Below are 17,924 nucleotides of genomic sequence, written 5' to 3'. Positions count from 1 at the left end.
AGCTCTATACCCTTGCTGTAATGGCGGTAATGCGCATCCTAATCGATCTTGTGGATTGTTTCCGGGCAAACACTCATTCATCATCTGTCAGCTTGGAGAAGCAGTGATCCGGTTGAATATATTGAATGGACATTCTTCCTTGCTGACGACGCATTGTTCAAGTCCCGAAAGAGCCGGAAGATCATTCTGTACAGCTCTTTGGCAATGCCAACGACGTCGTGCCAAGCGCGCTGATGTGCTGTAGAACTAGCTCCTCCACGCGTAGCCGTCCTGAAACAACACAAACTCTCTCTACAAAACCAATAAACTCTCTTCAACAAAGATGACATAGCCGATGACTGGTGACTGAACGATATGACTTCGCAATCGTCCATCGATTGACCCCGGAATCCCCAGCCCAGCATGTTCGCCCAGCTCGTGCAAAAGGCATCGAACCTCGTCCAGCAGATCGATCCCAGCGTGCTCCCTGGCCCCTTGGGAATCTCGGCTTCAGGTCGACCATCGAAAGCACAACTATTCAGACACCAGTTCCGACTTCCAGACAGCCAGAGTCCGCTTTACGAGATCACCGCGGAGCTCACCCTCCCTGGCAGGAAGAAGGAGAGCGGGAGCAAGCCAAATGGGCCTAGGAGTTGGGACAAGGGCAATTGGGATCGGGAACGAGGGACACACTATGTCGGACAATTGCACTTGAGCGAGCAGTTCCTGTGCTTCTCTACAGTTCAGACGTCGTTCGTCAGCACCGCGAGCACGAGCGCTAGCAGTACGTTTACTGGCAGGACACATGGCACGGGACCCGCTGGCAATGGATTCACATTACCTCTCTGTGCGGTACGGCGGGTGGAGAGGCTACATACCCAGAGTTACATGTTCGCGCTGTCGATAACGACCTGGAATGGCTTTGACGCCGGCACCGAGGACAAGCCAGGGGCGCCAGCACCGCCCAAGCTAACGATCCAGCTTGAAGGCAGCAGACAGCAATGCGAGCGCTTTTGTGACGGATTGAAGAGAGGGCTGAGGCAGGGGATCAAGGAGGTGGACAACATGCGTACCGTAGCGCAGGAGTGCTACTCTGAGTTCTTCCTCTGCGGAGATTTCGAAAGCGACGAGAAGCCGGACATGCCTGATGGGACGCCGAGGAAGGCACCGGATACTGGTCTGGGGAGCATATTCAAGTATCCAGGTAACACGAGGAAGCTGCGAGACAAGAGCAAGATGAGGTTATGGCACGAGTACATGATTGAGAACGGCCGAAATACGACGCTCGTGCGGCAGGCAGATTTCCATCGGTTGATACGAGTGGGACTACCAAACCTGCTGCGAGGAGAAATCTGGGAGTTGACATCTGGCTCGTTCTTCTTGCGACTGCACAAGCCGAAGCTATATCAAGAAACGCTGGCCAAATTCGAAGGACAGGGGTCGCTGGCCATTGACGAGATCGAAAAGGATCTCAATCGCAGTCTTCCGGAGTACGCCGGTTTTCAGAGCGAAGAGGGCATTGGCAGGCTACGCAGGGTTTTGACCGCATACAGCTGGACGAATGAGGAGGTTGGATACTGCCAGGCGATGAACATTGTGGTGGCCGCGCTCCTGATCTACCTTTCCGAATCGCAGGCATTCTACGTGCTATCAATACTATGCGATCAGCTTCTACCTGGCTATTACTCGACCACGATGTACGGGACACTGCTGGACCAGCGGGTTTTCGAAAGCTTGGTGGAGAAGACGATGCCGATCATCTGGGATCATCTGGTTAAGAACGACGTCCAGCTTTCCGTCGTATCATTACCATGGTTTCTGTCGCTGTATATCAACAGCATGCCTTTGATATTTGCCTTCAGAGTTCTCGATGTCTTCTTTCTGGAAGGACCCAAGGTTCTGTTCCAGGTCGGGCTTGCTATCCTTCGAATAAATGGCGAGGAGTTGCTGGATGCGACAGATGATGGTACATTCATCTCAGTCCTGAAGTCATACTTTGCTCGATTGGGAGAATCAGCACACCCGAAGTCGGAAAATCCAAAACACCGCGCGATCACCAACTTCCAAGCCTTGATGGTCGTTGCATTCAAAGAGTTCGAAGGCATTACCCAGCACACCATTTCCGAACAGCGTTCAAAGCACAAATCTGCGGTGCTAGAAAACATTGAATCTTTTGCCAAGCGAACCTCGATACGCAATCTCGGGCCAGAGAGCAAGAAGCTCTCTACGAATGACCTTGGGTTCCTGTACGATCGCTTCTACAGCATTCTGTATGAGCGTCAGCAAAGAGCACAGATGATCCAGTCGGAGACGGATCGTCGCCAGAAGATCGCTAAGCAGAGGGCTTCCGAGATAGTTACCGGCGTACCTGGCAACGCTCCTGAAATCGGACGAGTCGGCCTTGGTCCCAGCGCAACTCTCATGGACTACGATGCATTTAGAGAATTCCTCGCAGGCGTCACAAAATGGGCCGTGACCGACTCGCCGACATCGCCCACGAAGGAGGACAAGCCGAACAATGGCTACTTCAGCAATACCCTGCGAAGCAAATCAATCAACATGTCACCTTGGGGCTCTGGTCCCGAACCAGCAGATCATGAGTTCTTACAGCGACTATTCAGGAGCTGGGATCTTGACAACAATGGTGCGCTAAGCTTGCAGAACGTTGTGTACGGTCTTGCGCCGATCAAGGGGAACCGCGATATCATGAGCAACATCTCCTACTTCTTTGATCTGTACGACGATGACAACGACGGCAAGGTAGATCGAGAAGGCATGCTTCGAATTTCGGAAGCGCTTTTGTTCCTCTCGAGGAGAGGTGTTCTCGGCAGTCCAATGAGCAGCATAGAAGAGAAAGGACCAGATGGCATACCGATATCACGAGATGAGCAATTCCTCTCCGCTGTCTCAGCATTTATAAGAAGATGCTTTGAGTACGCCGACCCGGATAGCCAGGCGACCGAAAACGTCGACGCTGGAGCTGAGCAAGTCAGCAAACTTGCCGTCGGCGACTCCAAGGACGACAACCTTCTCGATTTTGACGACGACGTCACGATGCCCGAGCCAGTCAGCGACGAGGACCATCCTCTCTCACACAGCTCCACATCACCTCACGATAATTCTCTCCTCGGACGGCCCTCCACCAACGCTTTTGGTCAGACCCAGTCCAGGAATGTCTCAGCAAACATCGCGCTTGATCCGTCAAGTCCCCTCCACATTACACTACCCACCTTCCGCATGCTAGTCCTCGCCGATGAAACGCTAGAAGCGTTCTTCGATTCTGGATTCGCTAACAGCTTCCACCTCGCGGACGCGCCTCTACCATCCTCGACCCTCACGTCCCCATCTTTCCTCAACCTTCACAACGCTCCACCGAACTCTTCTCCGATGCGCATCATTTCTCCAGGCGGTCCTGCGGCAGGTGTCGTCGCTCCAGGCAAAGGCCTGCGCGGTATGCTCGATAATATCGTCACGGATGGTATGCGTGTCGCGGCGGAGGTCAAGAGGCGCATGGACGAGGCACAGAAGGAACTTGATCGTGGCGCGAGTACTCGCGGAACAGAGGACGATGATGAAGATGACGGGGAGGATCACGGTCGAGATCTGCTGGATGTGGCAGAAGCAGATGCGGGCGAGGGCAATAAGGCGGATCAAGGCGAGAAGGTAGCGGTCATCACCGACAAGCCATTGGTCGTGGAGCCGGTTGTGGCGGAGAGCTCGGCGGCAAGTATCAAGAGTACGGCGAGTGATGTTGAGAAGAGTACCATGTTTGAGCGGTAGGGTTAGGGTTACGGTTGAGGAGAAAGACTTGCGTGGCATGACAGAGGCTATTTGTGGTCTGAGAAGGCTACCCATTGATGATGAATTGCATGAGAGATTATGGATATCTATTCCATGAAGGCCCAAACCTGCTTTCATCGTCGTTGTCGTCGGTTTGATGTGTAAGACATCAAGTTTGGATTCTGAAAGTCAAGTCGTTTCGATAGTACATATGTGCACGAAATGGTCTGCTCAGGACTGAGTCACATCTTTGCGATGGGGTCGTAATCGAGCAAGCGCCTGCCATCTGAACTCGCTGGGTCCTACCCACGAACATGAGATACAGACCGCACGCGTGTTGGATCTTGGGAGCCAATTCTACATAGAAAATGTCGCTAGACTCCCGTCGTCACGCTCGAAGATGCAGCCGAATAGAGTTTCGCTGGCGTCTTGGCGTATCGCGCTCTTGCCCTTGGAGCAGCATCATCTCAGGACCACATTTGCCATCACAACACTCACCATGCCTGCGATCAATCCCATCCCAGTGCTGCGCACATGCGCGTTCAGACCTCGCCAGACCGTACTCCGACCCAGCAATGCAGTCATTGGCGTCAAGCGACCAGCGTACCGCTCCTTTGCCGACAAAAGCAGCGACCTACCCAAAGCCGACGAGGGCGAGGTTGGACCAAACATGAACCAGGCCGAGCATGTGAGCGAGGAGGCAGCGAAGATGGCGAACATCACAGGTGGCGAAGGACCCGATCTGACCCAAGGCACGCCGGTGCAAGATGTGTGTAACTGAAAGGTTCTGGTCGATCAAGCTCCGAACTTGCTAACGACACGTCAGATCCTGAAAGAGGAGAAGGAGACACGAAAGAATGCGCCTCAGGTCATGAAGGACGAAGTCAAGCAGGGAAACAATCCAGCGAAACCCTCCACACGAGCCTTTTCGACACTCGCGCGCCGACAGGTCGAGGTTTCTCAAAACTCCGAAGCGTCCTCGCTCGACCCATCAATGCTGCCCTCTGCAGCCCAGCAAGCACAATATGCCGCCGAGCTGGACGCCTCATCAAACCTCCCAGAGACGACGCACAAGGGCCACAAATTCCCACTGCCAGACCTTCCTCTGCCTCAGGGCGCGGTCAAGGACTACAGGTACGATCCTGTTGTCATGCAAGTGACCAATTTGCTCATGAAGGATGGCAAGAAGGCAGTAGCGCAACGAAACATGGCGGTCATCCTCAACGTACTACGAACCAACCCTGCACCAACATACGCCGACTCTCGATCTATGCTCCCCGGCGCACCACCCGCAAGTCATCTTCCTCTCAACCCCGTCCTTTACCTCACACTCGCAATTGACAGCGTTGCACCTCTCCTCCGCATTCGACAACAGAAGGGTGCTGCAGGAGGAGGTGTGGCGCTTCAGATCCCCGTTCCGCTTGGTCTGCGGCAACGGAGAAGGCAAGCGTTGATGTGGATATTGGACGCGGCGATGAAGAGGAAGAGCAGAGGAAGTGGGAATGACATGTTTGCGCACAAGGTGGCAGACGAGTTGATTGCTGTTGTGGAGGGAAGATCCGCAGTATGGGACAGGAGACAGGCCGTGCACAAACTCGCAACAACAGCACGAAGTAATTTGAACTACGGCAAAATGGGAGGAAGGAGGTGATGAGGTCTTGTTTGTACAGGTAGCAATACTACGTGAGACAGCACACCAAAGTGACCGAGGTCTTCGAAGGAGTACGATCAGGTGGAATTGTCAGGTGAGTACTTTTTCTTTGGTCTCTACGGTCAGTACTCGCAAAGGATCAGCTCATTGGTCTCGCGTAGGTTGGTCTCGCTACGTGCAGGGAGAGACGTGTCCGGGCATGTTCAATGGCAGAACAATGCGAGTCAAAAGCGCCTTTTTCATTGTCCTTTCTTTGCCAGCTCAAATTCCGAGACGGATCTTACTGCCATCTCGTTCGCAAACAAAGCCCACCACCTCCTCTGTCAGAACTCTCACGACCGTCTTTCCCTCTTTACCTATCTTTCAAAAGCAAAATAGCTCCAAGCGAAAAGCTATGTCGTCGCCGACAGGATCGAAGGCAGGCGCTCCTACGCCACCGAATGCTATGGAGCCAGCTAAATACCGATTCACACAGACAAAAGCGACCAGGCGCCACTACCTCGATAAAGTGAAGCTATTACATCGCCTAGCGATGATGAATTTCACTAGAGCCTTCGAGCAATACAGAGCATTACCAGCGGACCTACAAGCTGAGAGAGGGTCGCTCTACAGCCAGTTTGGCGGAGTGAAGGATATCACCGAAACGACCTGGGAGCCATACCTGCGAGAGTTGAGCAGGGAAGTGGAGGACGCCTACACGGATTTCGAGGCGGGAAATTGGGACTTGGCCACGATCACGGCGCAGACAGTGGAGGAAATGATCCTGCCGGTGAGGGAATATATCAAGCGTCTGGAGTCGGCATTAAAGGAGCTGGATCCGGTCGCGAAAGGAAGGAGAAGAGGCTCTGAGAGCGGAGAGGTTATTGAGGCACCAAGGGTCAGGCGTGTCCGAGAAGCGCCAGCAGCGGCCGAGGCTGAGCCAGGCAGACGACAAGCACTGGGGAAAAGAGGACGAGAACCTTCACCTGGCGAGCGCGAAGGATACACGCTACCTCCTGCGCAGAAACGAAGAGACAAAGACCACTCTCAAACCCGCCGCGAATCCGCACGTTTGGCCAGCCGAAAGGGAGGCGGGTTGGATTACGGAGGTGATCCCGACCATGAACCTGCGCGAAGAAGGGAGGATGACTTGATCTCCGGAAGGAGAAATCAGCCTGCTTCTGATCGGAGAAGAGGAGATAGCCAGCCTCTCGAGGGACGAGAAGATGACCGAGAGACAAGACGGAGGTCACCCGCGCCACGACGAGGAGGACGAGGAAGAGGCAGAGGGCGAGGAAGAGGGAAACAAGGCAGTTTCAACTAAAGACCCGCAGCACAGCAAGGAGTTTACCTGTATGGCTACTTCGCATGTCTACTAGATTACATGTACCTGTCTCTCTACGCACATTCAGCATGTCTACTAACTCGCCTGTGTCTGCCTCGCTCCCCTTCTTGTACGACTGAACTAGGACGCCCTGCTTCCTGAACCGTACGATTCATGGCGTCCGTGTTTCGACAGATGCTGTCAAAAGGCTTGACAGCTTAAGCTTAAATGCGATGTCGGGTCCGGTATCTCCAGAAACCCTGTGCCGACGTCGGATATGGCTCGGCGACCGGAAGGTGGGCTGGCGGGGCAATGAGGCACCTTGGTGACGTCTGTTTTGTCAGCTCGCTGTCAGTGCAGAGCCATTGCACTTTTATGTGGAGTCCACCGCACCTGCCCACCATCATACCACTTCTCACACCACCTGCTTCTGACAGCTACCAAACAAACATCTCGAACACAATGGCATCCAACCCACCAGGCAAATGTTGCTCCATTGGCGTTAAGCACGAAGGCGAGGCCAAGGGCGAGCTGAAGGACATTGGCAACAGTAAGACCGGCAGGAGCACCCCAACCTGTCCACTCTGACCATCCACTTTACAGTCAACACTTATTTCAGCTACCCTGAGTCCAGGGACACATCCCACGGCATCCTCCTCCTACCGGATGTGCTCGGGCAGAAGTTTATCAACGTCCAACTCATCGCAGACCAGTTCGCCGCTAATGGCTACTTCACGGTCGTCCCTGACCTGTTTGAGGGCGATCCAGTCTCGCTCAACCCACCTGAGGGCTTCGACATCATGAAGTGGCTCACGACCTCTGGGCCTTCCGGTGGACATACGTACAAGCAGGTTGATCCCATCGTCGAGGCTGTCATCAAGGAGATGAAGACCAACTTAGGCGTGAAGAAGCTGGGATCTGTAGGTTATTGTTTCGGGTAAGAGGGAAAGGGCAGAACGCCTGCAGCCCAGCCCGAGACTGTCTCTTGAGCTTTGCTTGCAGGTCCAAGCCCGCATCAACATCCCGACGACTGGGCCAGAGCTGACCTTCCACCCTTCGTAGTGCCAAATACGTTGCTCGCTTCATGACTGGCGGCAAGGGCATTGATGTCGGATTCATGGCACATCCGTCGTTTGTCGAGGAGGATGAAATCAAGGCGCTAACCGGACCTCTGTCCATCGCCGCTGCGGGTATGTTGAGCTGTCCATCCGTTCAAATTTGCGAACGAGCTGTTAACTGTAAAACCGTGTCCAGAAACCGACCAGATCTTCCCGGCCGAGAAGCGAAGAGCCACTGAGGATATTCTTAAGGGTATGAAGATCCCATACCAGATTTCTCTGTACTCGGACGTCGAGCACGGCTTTGCAGTCCGAGCAGACGTTTCGAAGAAGCCGAACAAGTTTGCGAAGGAGGCTGCTTTCCTGCAAGCTGTCGCTTGGTTCGATGAGTTCCTCAAGGGCGAGCGAAGCTGGGCTGCGTAAGTCAGATGACTGAGCAGGAGGCTCTCGAGCCTGGAGCCCTGTATGCAGCTGATCGTTGAGCTTAACTGTAGGCCAAATAGCAGACTGTAGCATATATGCCATGACTCGATCCACTGCAAATAGTCGGCCTTTGTGTCGCTCCTTCCTCGGGTATCATTGTGAACTGCGTCGCTGCCATGCCCTCTTCATATCAGCTCAACGTCTCCACTCCAAACGCTGTCCTTGATCGCACTCCATCTGAGTACCCATATATCCCCTCTCTTAAGCTCGATATCATCGTCCGCTGGCCTCTGCGCGAATCCATCTCTTAGCACCCTGCAGAATACCGCTGTGTCCTCGTCCGGCTTGTCCACCATGCTGACTCCTCCGCCTGTGTCGTCCAGCCGTTGTAGATTTGCGGGGAATAGTGATAGGAAGGAAGAATGGTAATGCGATGCCAGTAATGCTTGGTGCGAAGCGAGATATTGTATCTCGAGCGTTGAGAGTAGAGGTCGGTCGGGAGCACTCGAGACGGCGAGGGAGCGGTAGTGGAGAGGATGTTTATCGATCTATTCGTTCAATAGGTTCAGTCTTACTCTCCGTCCCTCTCAATGAGAAACGTACCTTCGCAATCCGAGCTCGCAGGTACGATCGTAATAAGAACTTTACTCTTTCCAATTCTGTTTGCAGAATTATGAGCGTGAAGTTGGCCGTGGGGTCCATGGCTCCGGTCATGGACTCGATAATCTCAATCTGCATTCCACTCATGAGCATTCATTGTCGCATTCCGTGCTGAGCGCCTCCATAGGACCATTGATGCCACACCTGATTCTTGACCCCATCCATAGCTCTCTGCATCAGTTCTGTCGGGTAGGGAAGCAGCTCCGGCGAAGAGCGTTCGTTGATCCATGCTCGCGTCAGGGCTTGGAGATCGAGGGTTTTCTGTGGGATTGAAGGCGCAGAGACGGATGCGAGGATGTCTGATATGTCGAGGTCCATTGCGAGAAGACAAAAGAGTGTATGAGATTAAAGGTGTAAATTGTGCAGGCAGGAGACGTGCAGGGAGACGCGAGGAAGGCGCGTTGGAGGGGCCCGAAAATTGATGAGAGTGGGGGTCGTCGAGCCGTCGATATTCATGGCCAGTCTGAATTGGATATGAGAGTAACGCAATGTAGTATCTTGCTGCTACAACCACACTGGAGTCGCAGCACCAATAGCCTTGCCATCTTCCGTCTTGCCCAGATTTACTCTCGCAACCTCTTTCACAGCCTTTCCATCAAAGCTCAAAACGAACACCATCCCCTCTTCACTATCGCACATAGCCAAGTACTCAACATCACCAAACTCCTTCTTCCACGGCGCCGGCTCAATTGCATTCGCAAGCCCACCAGAGGTCGGTGTCTGCCAAATGTCGATCGCCTGCTCGCTCTTCAACAGGCCTTGCTCGTCTAGCTCAAATACGGCCACATAGCCCAGCGTTCCTGACTCCAGCCCGCGATTCGAAGCATACAGATACTTCGGCTTCGCAGCGTCCGGGCCCGTCGAGTACCGCACTTCATCCGCCCAGAACTCCTTGCAGTCTTTGCCTTCTGGTAACAGCTTCCCACCCTGCTTGTGCTCCAACGTCACGCCGTCGTCGGCCACCGCGAAGACATCCACCATACTGCTATGTTCCTGCAAACTGTACAAAACCTTTCCGCTCGGATGTGGCCAGGTATGTCTCGGACCGTCATGGCTCCTCGGTGATATGTGCTTTGATCCAAGCTCCAATGGTGGGTCGTTGATCGCTCGTTTCGAGTGCAGTACCTTGTACGTCCAGATGCAATTCCTCCCGATGTCCGCGATATACAGCGCCTTCCCATCCGGGCTCAAATCCACACTATGTGCACCATGCCTCAAACCGCCAAAGTCTCCATGTGCAACAGCTCCACGTTTCTCGCTCTGGTTCTCGCCTTGGCCTGTGATAAAGTCCATTTCCTGCACGAGATCGCCAATCGCACCATCGGCTTCAAGCTTGAAGACTTCGCCGGAAGGACCGCCTGCGCTGAATACGTGGGTCTCATTGCTGCAGACGTAGCCCGAAAGAGCTTTGACGTGCTTTGCGTTGATGAACTGGACATCCCAGCCGGAAGAAGCGATGCGGTAGGCGGCGATTGAGGGTTTGGAAGTCCAAGCGGTGCAGTAGAGATATTTCTTGTCTTTTGAGAGGGAGAGCCAGGAGTGGCCACCGATAGCGGCGTGTTCCTTTATAAAATTGAGCGTGCCGGGGGAGGAGGCTGTAGGTGGGTGGAACTGGAGGAGAAAGAGGGAAGGGTGATTGAAGGTACCGACTATGAACTCCATCGTGGATTCGTACGAGTTGATGACTTGATGTTGTGGCTTGCTTTCGATGCTGCCTACACGACCCAACTGGAGCTTCTTATGGGAACCTTGATGGTAAAATGGAAATATCAGAGGGGCAGATGAACAATACCGTCGATAGTGTTCTCGGCAATACTGGTCGGAACAGTACTTCGTGAAGGTGAGCGGAAGTGGAGTTCGGGTCGGATGGCAGCATCAGATGCGGGTACACGGATCTATTTTTCTCTCACGGCTCTGAAGGGGGACCATGCTCCTCGCCGCGATTCTGGACGTTTCAACAACGATAGAAGGTCTGAGAGCGTTGGGAGAAATGTTCCGGTCGAGAGTGTCCTGATGAGATTCCATGTTGCTTCGAGGGCTTGGTGAGTTGATGGAACCCACGACGTCGACCCCTCCATTGGCAGGGCACTTCAACATCGTAGCTGAGACAACCTGGAACTTCTGTGAACAACATCAACATCAACATCAACACATCAGTTCACCATGCAGTCAGGAATCTCAGGTAAAAACAAAACCACCATGCACACAGCCACTTTACCAGACTAACAAACTGTCCAGCCTCGAAAGAGCTCCACGATGCCTTCAACACCTTCGTCTCCGCCTCGAACCAGCGGGCCCTCCTCGCAGGCATCTCCAACGAACAACTCGTACCCATAACGACCATTGCACTCGAATCCTCCGACTTCAAAGAAGACCTCCAGAAGCTCCAATCACATCTCTCCTCCACCGCCGCGACCTACATTCTCCTCAAAGTCGACCCTTCCGCAGCCAACGGCTACGTAGCAGTGACCTTCGTTCCCAATGCCGCTCCCGTACGACAAAAGATGCTCTTCGCCTCAACACGACTGACGCTCGTCCGAGAACTCGGCATCGAAAGGTTTCGCGATACGTTGTTTGCGACTGAACTCGACGAACTCACGGCGAAGGGCTGGGCGAAACATGAGCAGCACGAGAAGCTCTCTGCGCCGTTGACGGAGGAAGAAGCCGGACTAGCAGGTGTCAAAGATGCAGAGGCACAAGAGTCGCAGGGAACGAGTACACGCCGCGGACATGTGAGCAGTAAAGTCAATGTGCCAACAGGAGAAGGCGTGTTGGAGGCACTACAGTCGCTGAAAGAGGAAGGGTGTCGAGGAACACTGGTATCGTTGAAGTACGTGCTACCGAACGAGACGCTGCAGTTGGATTCTTCAGTGGACTCGGTGCAGCCGGAGAGCGTGGCGGGTTTGATCGCGAAGGACGAGCCGAGATACACATTCTACTCGCACCCAGCGGCGGCAGCAGGATCGGAGGCGAATATTCTGTTCATTTATACGTGTCCAACGGGGTCCAAGATTAAGGAGAGGATGATTTACAGCACGAGTAAAAGTTGGACGAGGATTGTGGCGGAGAGGGACGCACAAATTGTGGTTTCGAAGTCGCTGGAGGCGACGGAGCCGAGTGAGATTACAGCGGAGATGCTGGGAGGTGGTGGAGAGACCGGCGCTGAACCAGCGGCTGCTGAGACGAAACCGAGCAGTGGGTTCGCCAGACCGAAGAGGCCTGGTAAGCGATGATAAATCACGACGGAGCATTACGATAGAGAACAGAATAGGAACAGAAGTTTTGGGTTGTTGAGATGAATGCAGCTCTGCCTAGGATTGCTCGCACCTACTCGATGGCTAAGCAGCACACAACTCAAATCGAACGCTTTCGGTTCTCCTTCTTGGGGGAGAGACAGCGCAACTTTTCTCATGCTCGCAGCACACCGGATCGAAACCTCCTCAGACCTCAACACCTCCCTCGTCCGAAGTTGGCCACTCAGCCGAAGCATCGAGCACACACACGCCTTCTTGCGTGCCGAACACGCGGAGCTTGTTGCCGTAGACGCGCCAGAAGTCGCTGCCAAAGCGAGGCATTCCACCCGGAATGGTCGTGCCGATGGACTGCCCGCGAGGCTTGCGGTCCGTGGGATCGTACTCGAAGAAGTCTCCTTCTGGCGCAGCCTCCAGCGTCGGCTCACCCGTTCGCTTCCACTTGTGCCCAGGGACGGACGGAGTGAAGCCGTTTGCCTCTCTAAGACTGTCTGTCCCATCCGCCTGTCCATTGACCTGCTGTTCATTTGCTTTCGATCCGTTCGCTGCGCTCTGATGGTCGAGTGCCTTCTCCGTCAACTTCACAGCCGCCATACCGTCCTTCAGCTCAGCCCCGTGTGCATCGTCATCCACGTAGGCGCCTTCACGTTCCAGCTTCGCAGATAGCCGCACCGCCACCTGAGCCGTGAGGAAGCTGTCGTATCCGGCCTCGTGGAAGGCAGCGAGATCTGTATATTTCGAGTGCTGAGGGTCGACCTCAACGCCGGGGGTCTGGAAAGCGCTCAACTGCTCGGCAATTTGCTCAAGCGAGCTAGCTGGACTGATGTCACCGCAATTGTGCGTTGACATGTACTTGGTGTCCACGATGACGGGCCAAAGCTTGTGAAGCTTTCTCTGAAACTCCTCGACGGTGTCTGGGAGGGTGCCGATGAAGGTGCGGTAGATGTAGACCAAGTCGAGGAAGCAGTTGTGGCCGACCAGGACCTTCGGATTGTTCCTCAGCAATGCTTGTGCACGGTGGAACTGTCCCTTCATGTCATCCATGTTGACAAAGATGTACTCTCCTGTCACGCTATCCCTCGCGCATTCCCGCAAATCAAGGCTGGTGATGTTACCACCATGCATAGCATCGATGATCCACCTAAAGCCCTTCTGACGGGCAATGCGTTCCTCGAGATCACGCTTGCGTCCCTCGGCAATCCGATCTTCTCGCTCCTGGTCAAATTTGATAACCTGAATCATACCTCGCCGACTGATAGTCGTGAGCTCAGGGTACTCCGCGCGGACAATTTGATGGACCAGACGCTTCTCGAAACGTGACAGCTCTTCCTGCTTCTGCTCATTGCTTACGTTGTCTGAGTCGAAAGGCACAATATTCAGATACTCCGGCGTTTTCATAGAGGTGGACGCCACCCATTCGTCTACTTGCGACCTGACACGAGCCAGAAAGGCCAAGGACTCGACTTCGGTAGGCTTGATTGCAATGTCTGCCACGGCACCTCGATCATTCCTCTTCACGAACTTCTCCCGCGCAGTTTTTGACTCGGCGCGAGATAAGTATGGAACGCCATGTGTAAACGGACGGCCCATGTCAAATCCCACCTTGAGAAGGAACTCGGCTGCTCCAGATTGATAGGAGAAGATCCGCTCGACGTCCAATCCGCGCTCATTGATCACTGGACTGAGGTCGAAGTTGTAAGGCTTCAGAACGTATTTGCCACTTGAGGCATCTTGCTCCACGCAGGTAATGCCGATTTGCAGTATCTGATACCGCTCAGCTGCTTCCTTCGTTTCCAAGTATCGCTGTTGAAGGGTAGGTTTACCGGCGGCAGGGTCCTTGGTGGGAATGCCGGAGAGCTCGAGATCTATGGTGACGAAGGCTGCATCGGAGATGTCGGTGAGGATGTCCAGCAGAAGCGGGTAGAATGAGGTTTTGTCGACGTCCATGCTGGCGGTATTCCTCGCCTTATCGGTGGAAGCAATGCTCGGTATATGCTCAGTAGTCGAGTGTGTTGTGGAGAGAAAGGGAAGTAGACGTGGAAGGAGTCTGGTAATAGACCAGCTTGACGAGGGAAGAGCAGGTGAGGATAATGAGCGAGAGCAGACTTGCTTTGGCTGATGAGAGTCTCTGCGACCACCATGCGCCGAGCGCCGTGTCAACGCATGTGCGTGTTTGCTGGTGAATCTACCGGTCGATGACAAGAATAGCTGCTGGATGAGGCGGTGGTGGAAGTTTGCCAGAATGCCCAATGTCTCACGGAAATGTGATGAGCAGCGATGGCGGACGGGCTTACTCAGACCAGGTGCTCTCGTATGCTGATAGATCAATGTAACAATAGCGACGTACTCATTGATGGTGCTCGTATCAATGCCTCTTGTGTAGAGTTGTCAGTGAATTTGTTTGAGTTCTTCATGTATGGCATGATGAGGTCGACGCGGAAAACGCGTTTCATCCAGGGCCTCGGCTCTCACATGACCCGCACCACCTCAACATCCAAGCTCTCACACTCACACGCGCGACACGATACCGTCATTCGACAATTCGCTCAGACATGGCTACCACCGGAACAGTCACGTATCAGGACTCACTGGACTCACAGTATCTCTCGAGCTCGATCTCGTCCCTCTCGCGGTCGCGCACCACGGCTTCGCTTATCGTCAGAACCTACAAGCAGGCCACCCAGCTATACCTGACCAAGCGCTTCAAGGAGGCTCTGGAAGTTCTCGAACCGATAGTGACTCCTCAACAATCGGCGAATGGAAGCGCGGATGGAGAGACAGGAGCAGCGCCGATCGCGCAGAGCAACAAGGGTACAAGGACAAAGGTGTGGGTATTCTACTTGAGCTTGATACATGCCATCATCGACTTGGGCGCGGAGGAAGGAAAGAACTCGTTCGGATCAACACGATGGAGACAATTAGCGACGAAAGCGCGCGAAGGATCAATCTGGGAAGATGTGGTCAAGCACGGGTATGGAGGAAGTGAGGGAGATGTTGATCCGGACGTGGTTGTGAACTTGGCCACGCTGCTGTTGGGACACATGCAAGATCAGACATTAAACCAGCAGCGTCTGGAGGCATATCTATCTGCATCAGCCGATGCGGCGCAGATGGCCTTCATGCAGGAAGGCATTCCCACGCCCATGTCGACTGGAACATCTTCGCCGAAGGAATTGACCACACGTCTGAAGATCCTGGAGCTGTACACTCTGCACGTGCTGCCAGCCAACAACGAATTGGACTACGCGCAGACCTTCATCGAGATGAACGACATGCTCGATGACGAGCGCCGCGAAGCGTTTCTGCACGCGCTGGCTAGCTTGAAGGACGAAAAGGACGGTACCGCCCAACGTGAGCGTGAACTGGAAGAACTGCGAGAGCGCGAGATGGAAGAGCAGAAGGAGCGCGAAGAGGCCAGACGCAAAGACCAGGAACGAAGAGACGTAGAGATGAAGCAGGCAGCCGAAGCCGAGAAGGCAGCCCGCGCTTCATCTGCTGCAACCGCTGCTCCATCGTCACGCGCATTGAATGGTAATGGTAACACCGCGAATGGCAAACCCACGACCCAGGGTTCCCCCGCACAATCGACTCCGAAACCACCTGCGAAACCTCAAAAGAAGGCTCGGACTGTCACTCCGACATTGTACAACCGCGCATCACTAGCACTGTCCAATCTCCAGCAGATGGTGCTACAGGCGAGCCGCAGCGTCACAGGAACAAACATGGCGCTGATGCGATTCATGATGTTCGTGCTGGCTTTCGTGCTCGTCCTCGCGCGGCGAGATCTGCGAGATAAATTGAAGCGTACGCTAGAGAACAGTTGGGGGAAGGTCAAGCAGACGGTCGGGATGGGCGTGAAAGTATCGTACATCTAGAGTCGAGCGAGTGTGGGAGTCGTTCGGATGCAGCAATTTTGGTGACCATGTACGGTCCTGGTGAACACTGGCGGTAGACAACGAGATCTGATCTGAATCGCAACATATATCGTCGATGTACTTCGTGTGTCAGGGCATTCGCCCTGTGGCTGGCAGAATGTATTTGTGTTACGGCTGGGCCATGCATGTCTTGCCTTCTGCATGCGGTCGTGTTTGCGCGACCAAACGAAAGCCACGTGTTCATCTGCTCCTGCGCTTTGGGCACTGTTTCTTCATCATCACTTTGTGAATCTATGATGTGAAGTCCGATCCATCGAGATATACTTCTGAGGGAACCCGCTAGGGCTAGGCTTAAAAGGCTGATAGGCGCTGGCTGTGTCAAAATACGTTCATTGATCGTCGGTTCGGTTACGGAGCCGAAGACGACATGTCGGTCCCTCGGTCATAGACACTTGTATGGGGCACGTTGTTGACACAGCACACAGGTAGATGTTATTGAGACAAGTGAACTCGATGTTATTGAGACGAGTGAACTCGCGGGTATGAGATCCTCATGTTCCCTCGCGCCACTGTGTAATGTTTGACTGTAGCCATTATGGCCTTATTCCCACGTCAGGTCATTCAGTTGAGTTTGGAGCTTCCAGCAAGACAGTACCTTTGCGAAAGCTACCGTAGACCGAATCCTATCATCGTTGGCTCGTGTGTGCACATGCTTGTAGAGAACAGCTCGCTTCACGCCAGCAGGCGGCGGAGGCGGACTTTCACAGATGCCGGTCTCGTAATCCCAGAAAAGCATAGAAAATGAATTGCGGGCGTCGAATGCGGGTCCGGTCGAGGGTCGGCATGCATGAAGCACAAGCTCCTCCGCTGAACCGCTCTGACGGTACAGGCTGGAGCAACCATCAGAATGATCAGATACGATGCTGATTGCTGTCGCAATGCCGAGCTCTGCGCGTTGCCGAAGGCCGAAGGCGTGGTCCACCATCGCTGGCGTGTTCTACGGAAGTGGTGTCAATGAGGTTCCGGCACGGCCGTGAGTCGCCGAAGCCCTAGAATGATAAGCAGGGAAGTGAGTGTGATGCTGCTGCTGTGCGACCAAGTGCCGTCGACTTCATCTGCGATACCGTTTCGACCGCCACGGTGGCCTTCTATCGCGTGATTTGATTGATGCCGCAGGATTGCGGCGCAGTGAGACCCACCGCCGGACGTCTTCTGCAGCCCTTCGGAATCCACTGTTTTTGGCAGTATCCTTGTTAAGGCCAATCCGATGTCGTAGCTGAATCCACAGCCCAAAAGGAGCCAACGAGAGAGAAATCCGAGGTACATATATGCTTGTGGGTGCAATCGTTTTCTAGCCAGTGATGAGCGGTGTTCAAGGTGCCGAAAAGGCTAGTGACGACCGGCTGCGCAATGCGCAATGCGACTGTACCTTGTCGGCTTTATGTCCGCTGTGTTGGAGGAAAGCCGTGACGCATTCCCATCAATGAATATAGAGGTACGACCGTCCAGAAGAGACCGGACAGTGACCACATCTGAATTTCCATGTTGCCAGGCCTCTTGATGGAGTCAGCACAGGGCGGAGGAGGATGTTTTCAACTACTGCCGCGACTCGCGAGGCTGAAATTCTTGGCAGGGCGAGGTTGCATGTGCATGCTCTTGGGATAGCGAGGTGAGATCCGAGAATGGAGAAAGTGTCCAGTGTCCATCGTAGAATAGTACGGGAATCGACGTTGCCACGTGATTCAATAGTGATGTTGACACAGTCGGACAGAAGTCCGGATTCTGTCGGGGAGTCGGTCAGATCGCCATCTGGCTGTGCATCGACGACTTCATCGACCACATCCGCTGGTAGCATCGCTGATGCACAAAGCTCTGGATCCTCTACGACCAACCATCCCTCCCCATAGCGAACCATGCGCGGATATGCCGAGCGCCGACAGGCGA

The 17,924-nt window shown here is 54.0% G+C and overlaps 7 protein-coding genes across 7 annotated transcripts; 4 read left to right on the top strand and 3 right to left on the bottom strand.

Moving 5' to 3' along the window:
• Window positions 1-498: 498 nt before the first annotated feature.
• MYCGRDRAFT_20234 (uncharacterized protein) lies at window positions 499-3,576 on the top strand (the record flags this gene model as incomplete). The annotated part of the gene is made up of 1 exon (XM_003854453.1): window positions 499-3,576. A coding segment is annotated over one exon (3,078 nt), but the record flags the coding sequence as incomplete, so codon positions are not given.
• A 698-nt stretch (window positions 3,577-4,274) lies between these two features.
• Window positions 4,275-5,495, top strand: MYCGRDRAFT_79890 (uncharacterized protein; the record flags this gene model as incomplete). The annotated part of the gene is made up of 2 exons (XM_003854454.1): window positions 4,275-4,528; window positions 4,586-5,495. The coding sequence occupies 2 exons, from the start codon at window positions 4,430-4,432 to the stop codon at window positions 5,408-5,410; spliced, it is 924 nt and encodes a 307-aa protein (XP_003854502.1).
• A 1,653-nt stretch (window positions 5,496-7,148) lies between these two features.
• Window positions 7,149-8,194, top strand: MYCGRDRAFT_99487 (uncharacterized protein; the record flags this gene model as incomplete). The annotated part of the gene is made up of 4 exons (XM_003854455.1): window positions 7,149-7,263; window positions 7,317-7,650; window positions 7,776-7,903; window positions 7,968-8,194. The coding sequence occupies 4 exons, from the start codon at window positions 7,176-7,178 to the stop codon at window positions 8,192-8,194; spliced, it is 777 nt and encodes a 258-aa protein (XP_003854503.1).
• Window positions 8,195-8,379: 185 nt separating this feature from the next.
• Window positions 8,380-9,172, bottom strand: MYCGRDRAFT_69615 (uncharacterized protein; the record flags this gene model as incomplete). The annotated part of the gene is made up of 3 exons (XM_003853710.1): window positions 8,380-8,742; window positions 8,798-8,926; window positions 8,999-9,172. 3 exons carry the CDS (start codon window positions 9,170-9,172, stop codon window positions 8,380-8,382), a joined length of 666 nt encoding a protein of 221 aa, XP_003853758.1.
• A 186-nt stretch (window positions 9,173-9,358) lies between these two features.
• On the bottom strand, window positions 9,359-10,630 carry MLE (muconate cycloisomerase I, MLE; the record flags this gene model as incomplete). Its single annotated transcript, XM_003853709.1, has 1 exon — window positions 9,359-10,630. The coding sequence occupies one exon, from the start codon at window positions 10,514-10,516 to the stop codon at window positions 9,359-9,361; it is 1,158 nt and encodes a 385-aa protein (XP_003853757.1).
• A 1,252-nt stretch (window positions 10,631-11,882) lies between these two features.
• MYCGRDRAFT_91566 (uncharacterized protein) lies at window positions 11,883-14,639 on the bottom strand (the record flags this gene model as incomplete). The annotated part of the gene is made up of 4 exons (XM_003853708.1): window positions 11,883-12,073; window positions 12,354-14,152; window positions 14,400-14,421; window positions 14,618-14,639. The coding sequence occupies 4 exons, from the start codon at window positions 14,637-14,639 to the stop codon at window positions 11,883-11,885; spliced, it is 2,034 nt and encodes a 677-aa protein (XP_003853756.1).
• Window positions 14,640-14,657: 18 nt separating this feature from the next.
• MYCGRDRAFT_69603 (uncharacterized protein) lies at window positions 14,658-15,980 on the top strand (the record flags this gene model as incomplete). Its single annotated transcript, XM_003854456.1, has 2 exons — window positions 14,658-15,675; window positions 15,820-15,980. 2 exons carry the CDS (start codon window positions 14,658-14,660, stop codon window positions 15,978-15,980), a joined length of 1,179 nt encoding a protein of 392 aa, XP_003854504.1.
• Window positions 15,981-17,924: the final 1,944 nt, after the last annotated feature.

This window comes from Zymoseptoria tritici, chromosome 3 (assembly GCF_000219625.1).
Source record: "Zymoseptoria tritici IPO323 chromosome 3, whole genome shotgun sequence".
NCBI classification, from domain to species: Eukaryota; Fungi; Ascomycota; class Dothideomycetes; order Mycosphaerellales; family Mycosphaerellaceae; genus Zymoseptoria; species Zymoseptoria tritici.
This window is presented reverse-complemented; position numbering and strand designations above follow the sequence as displayed.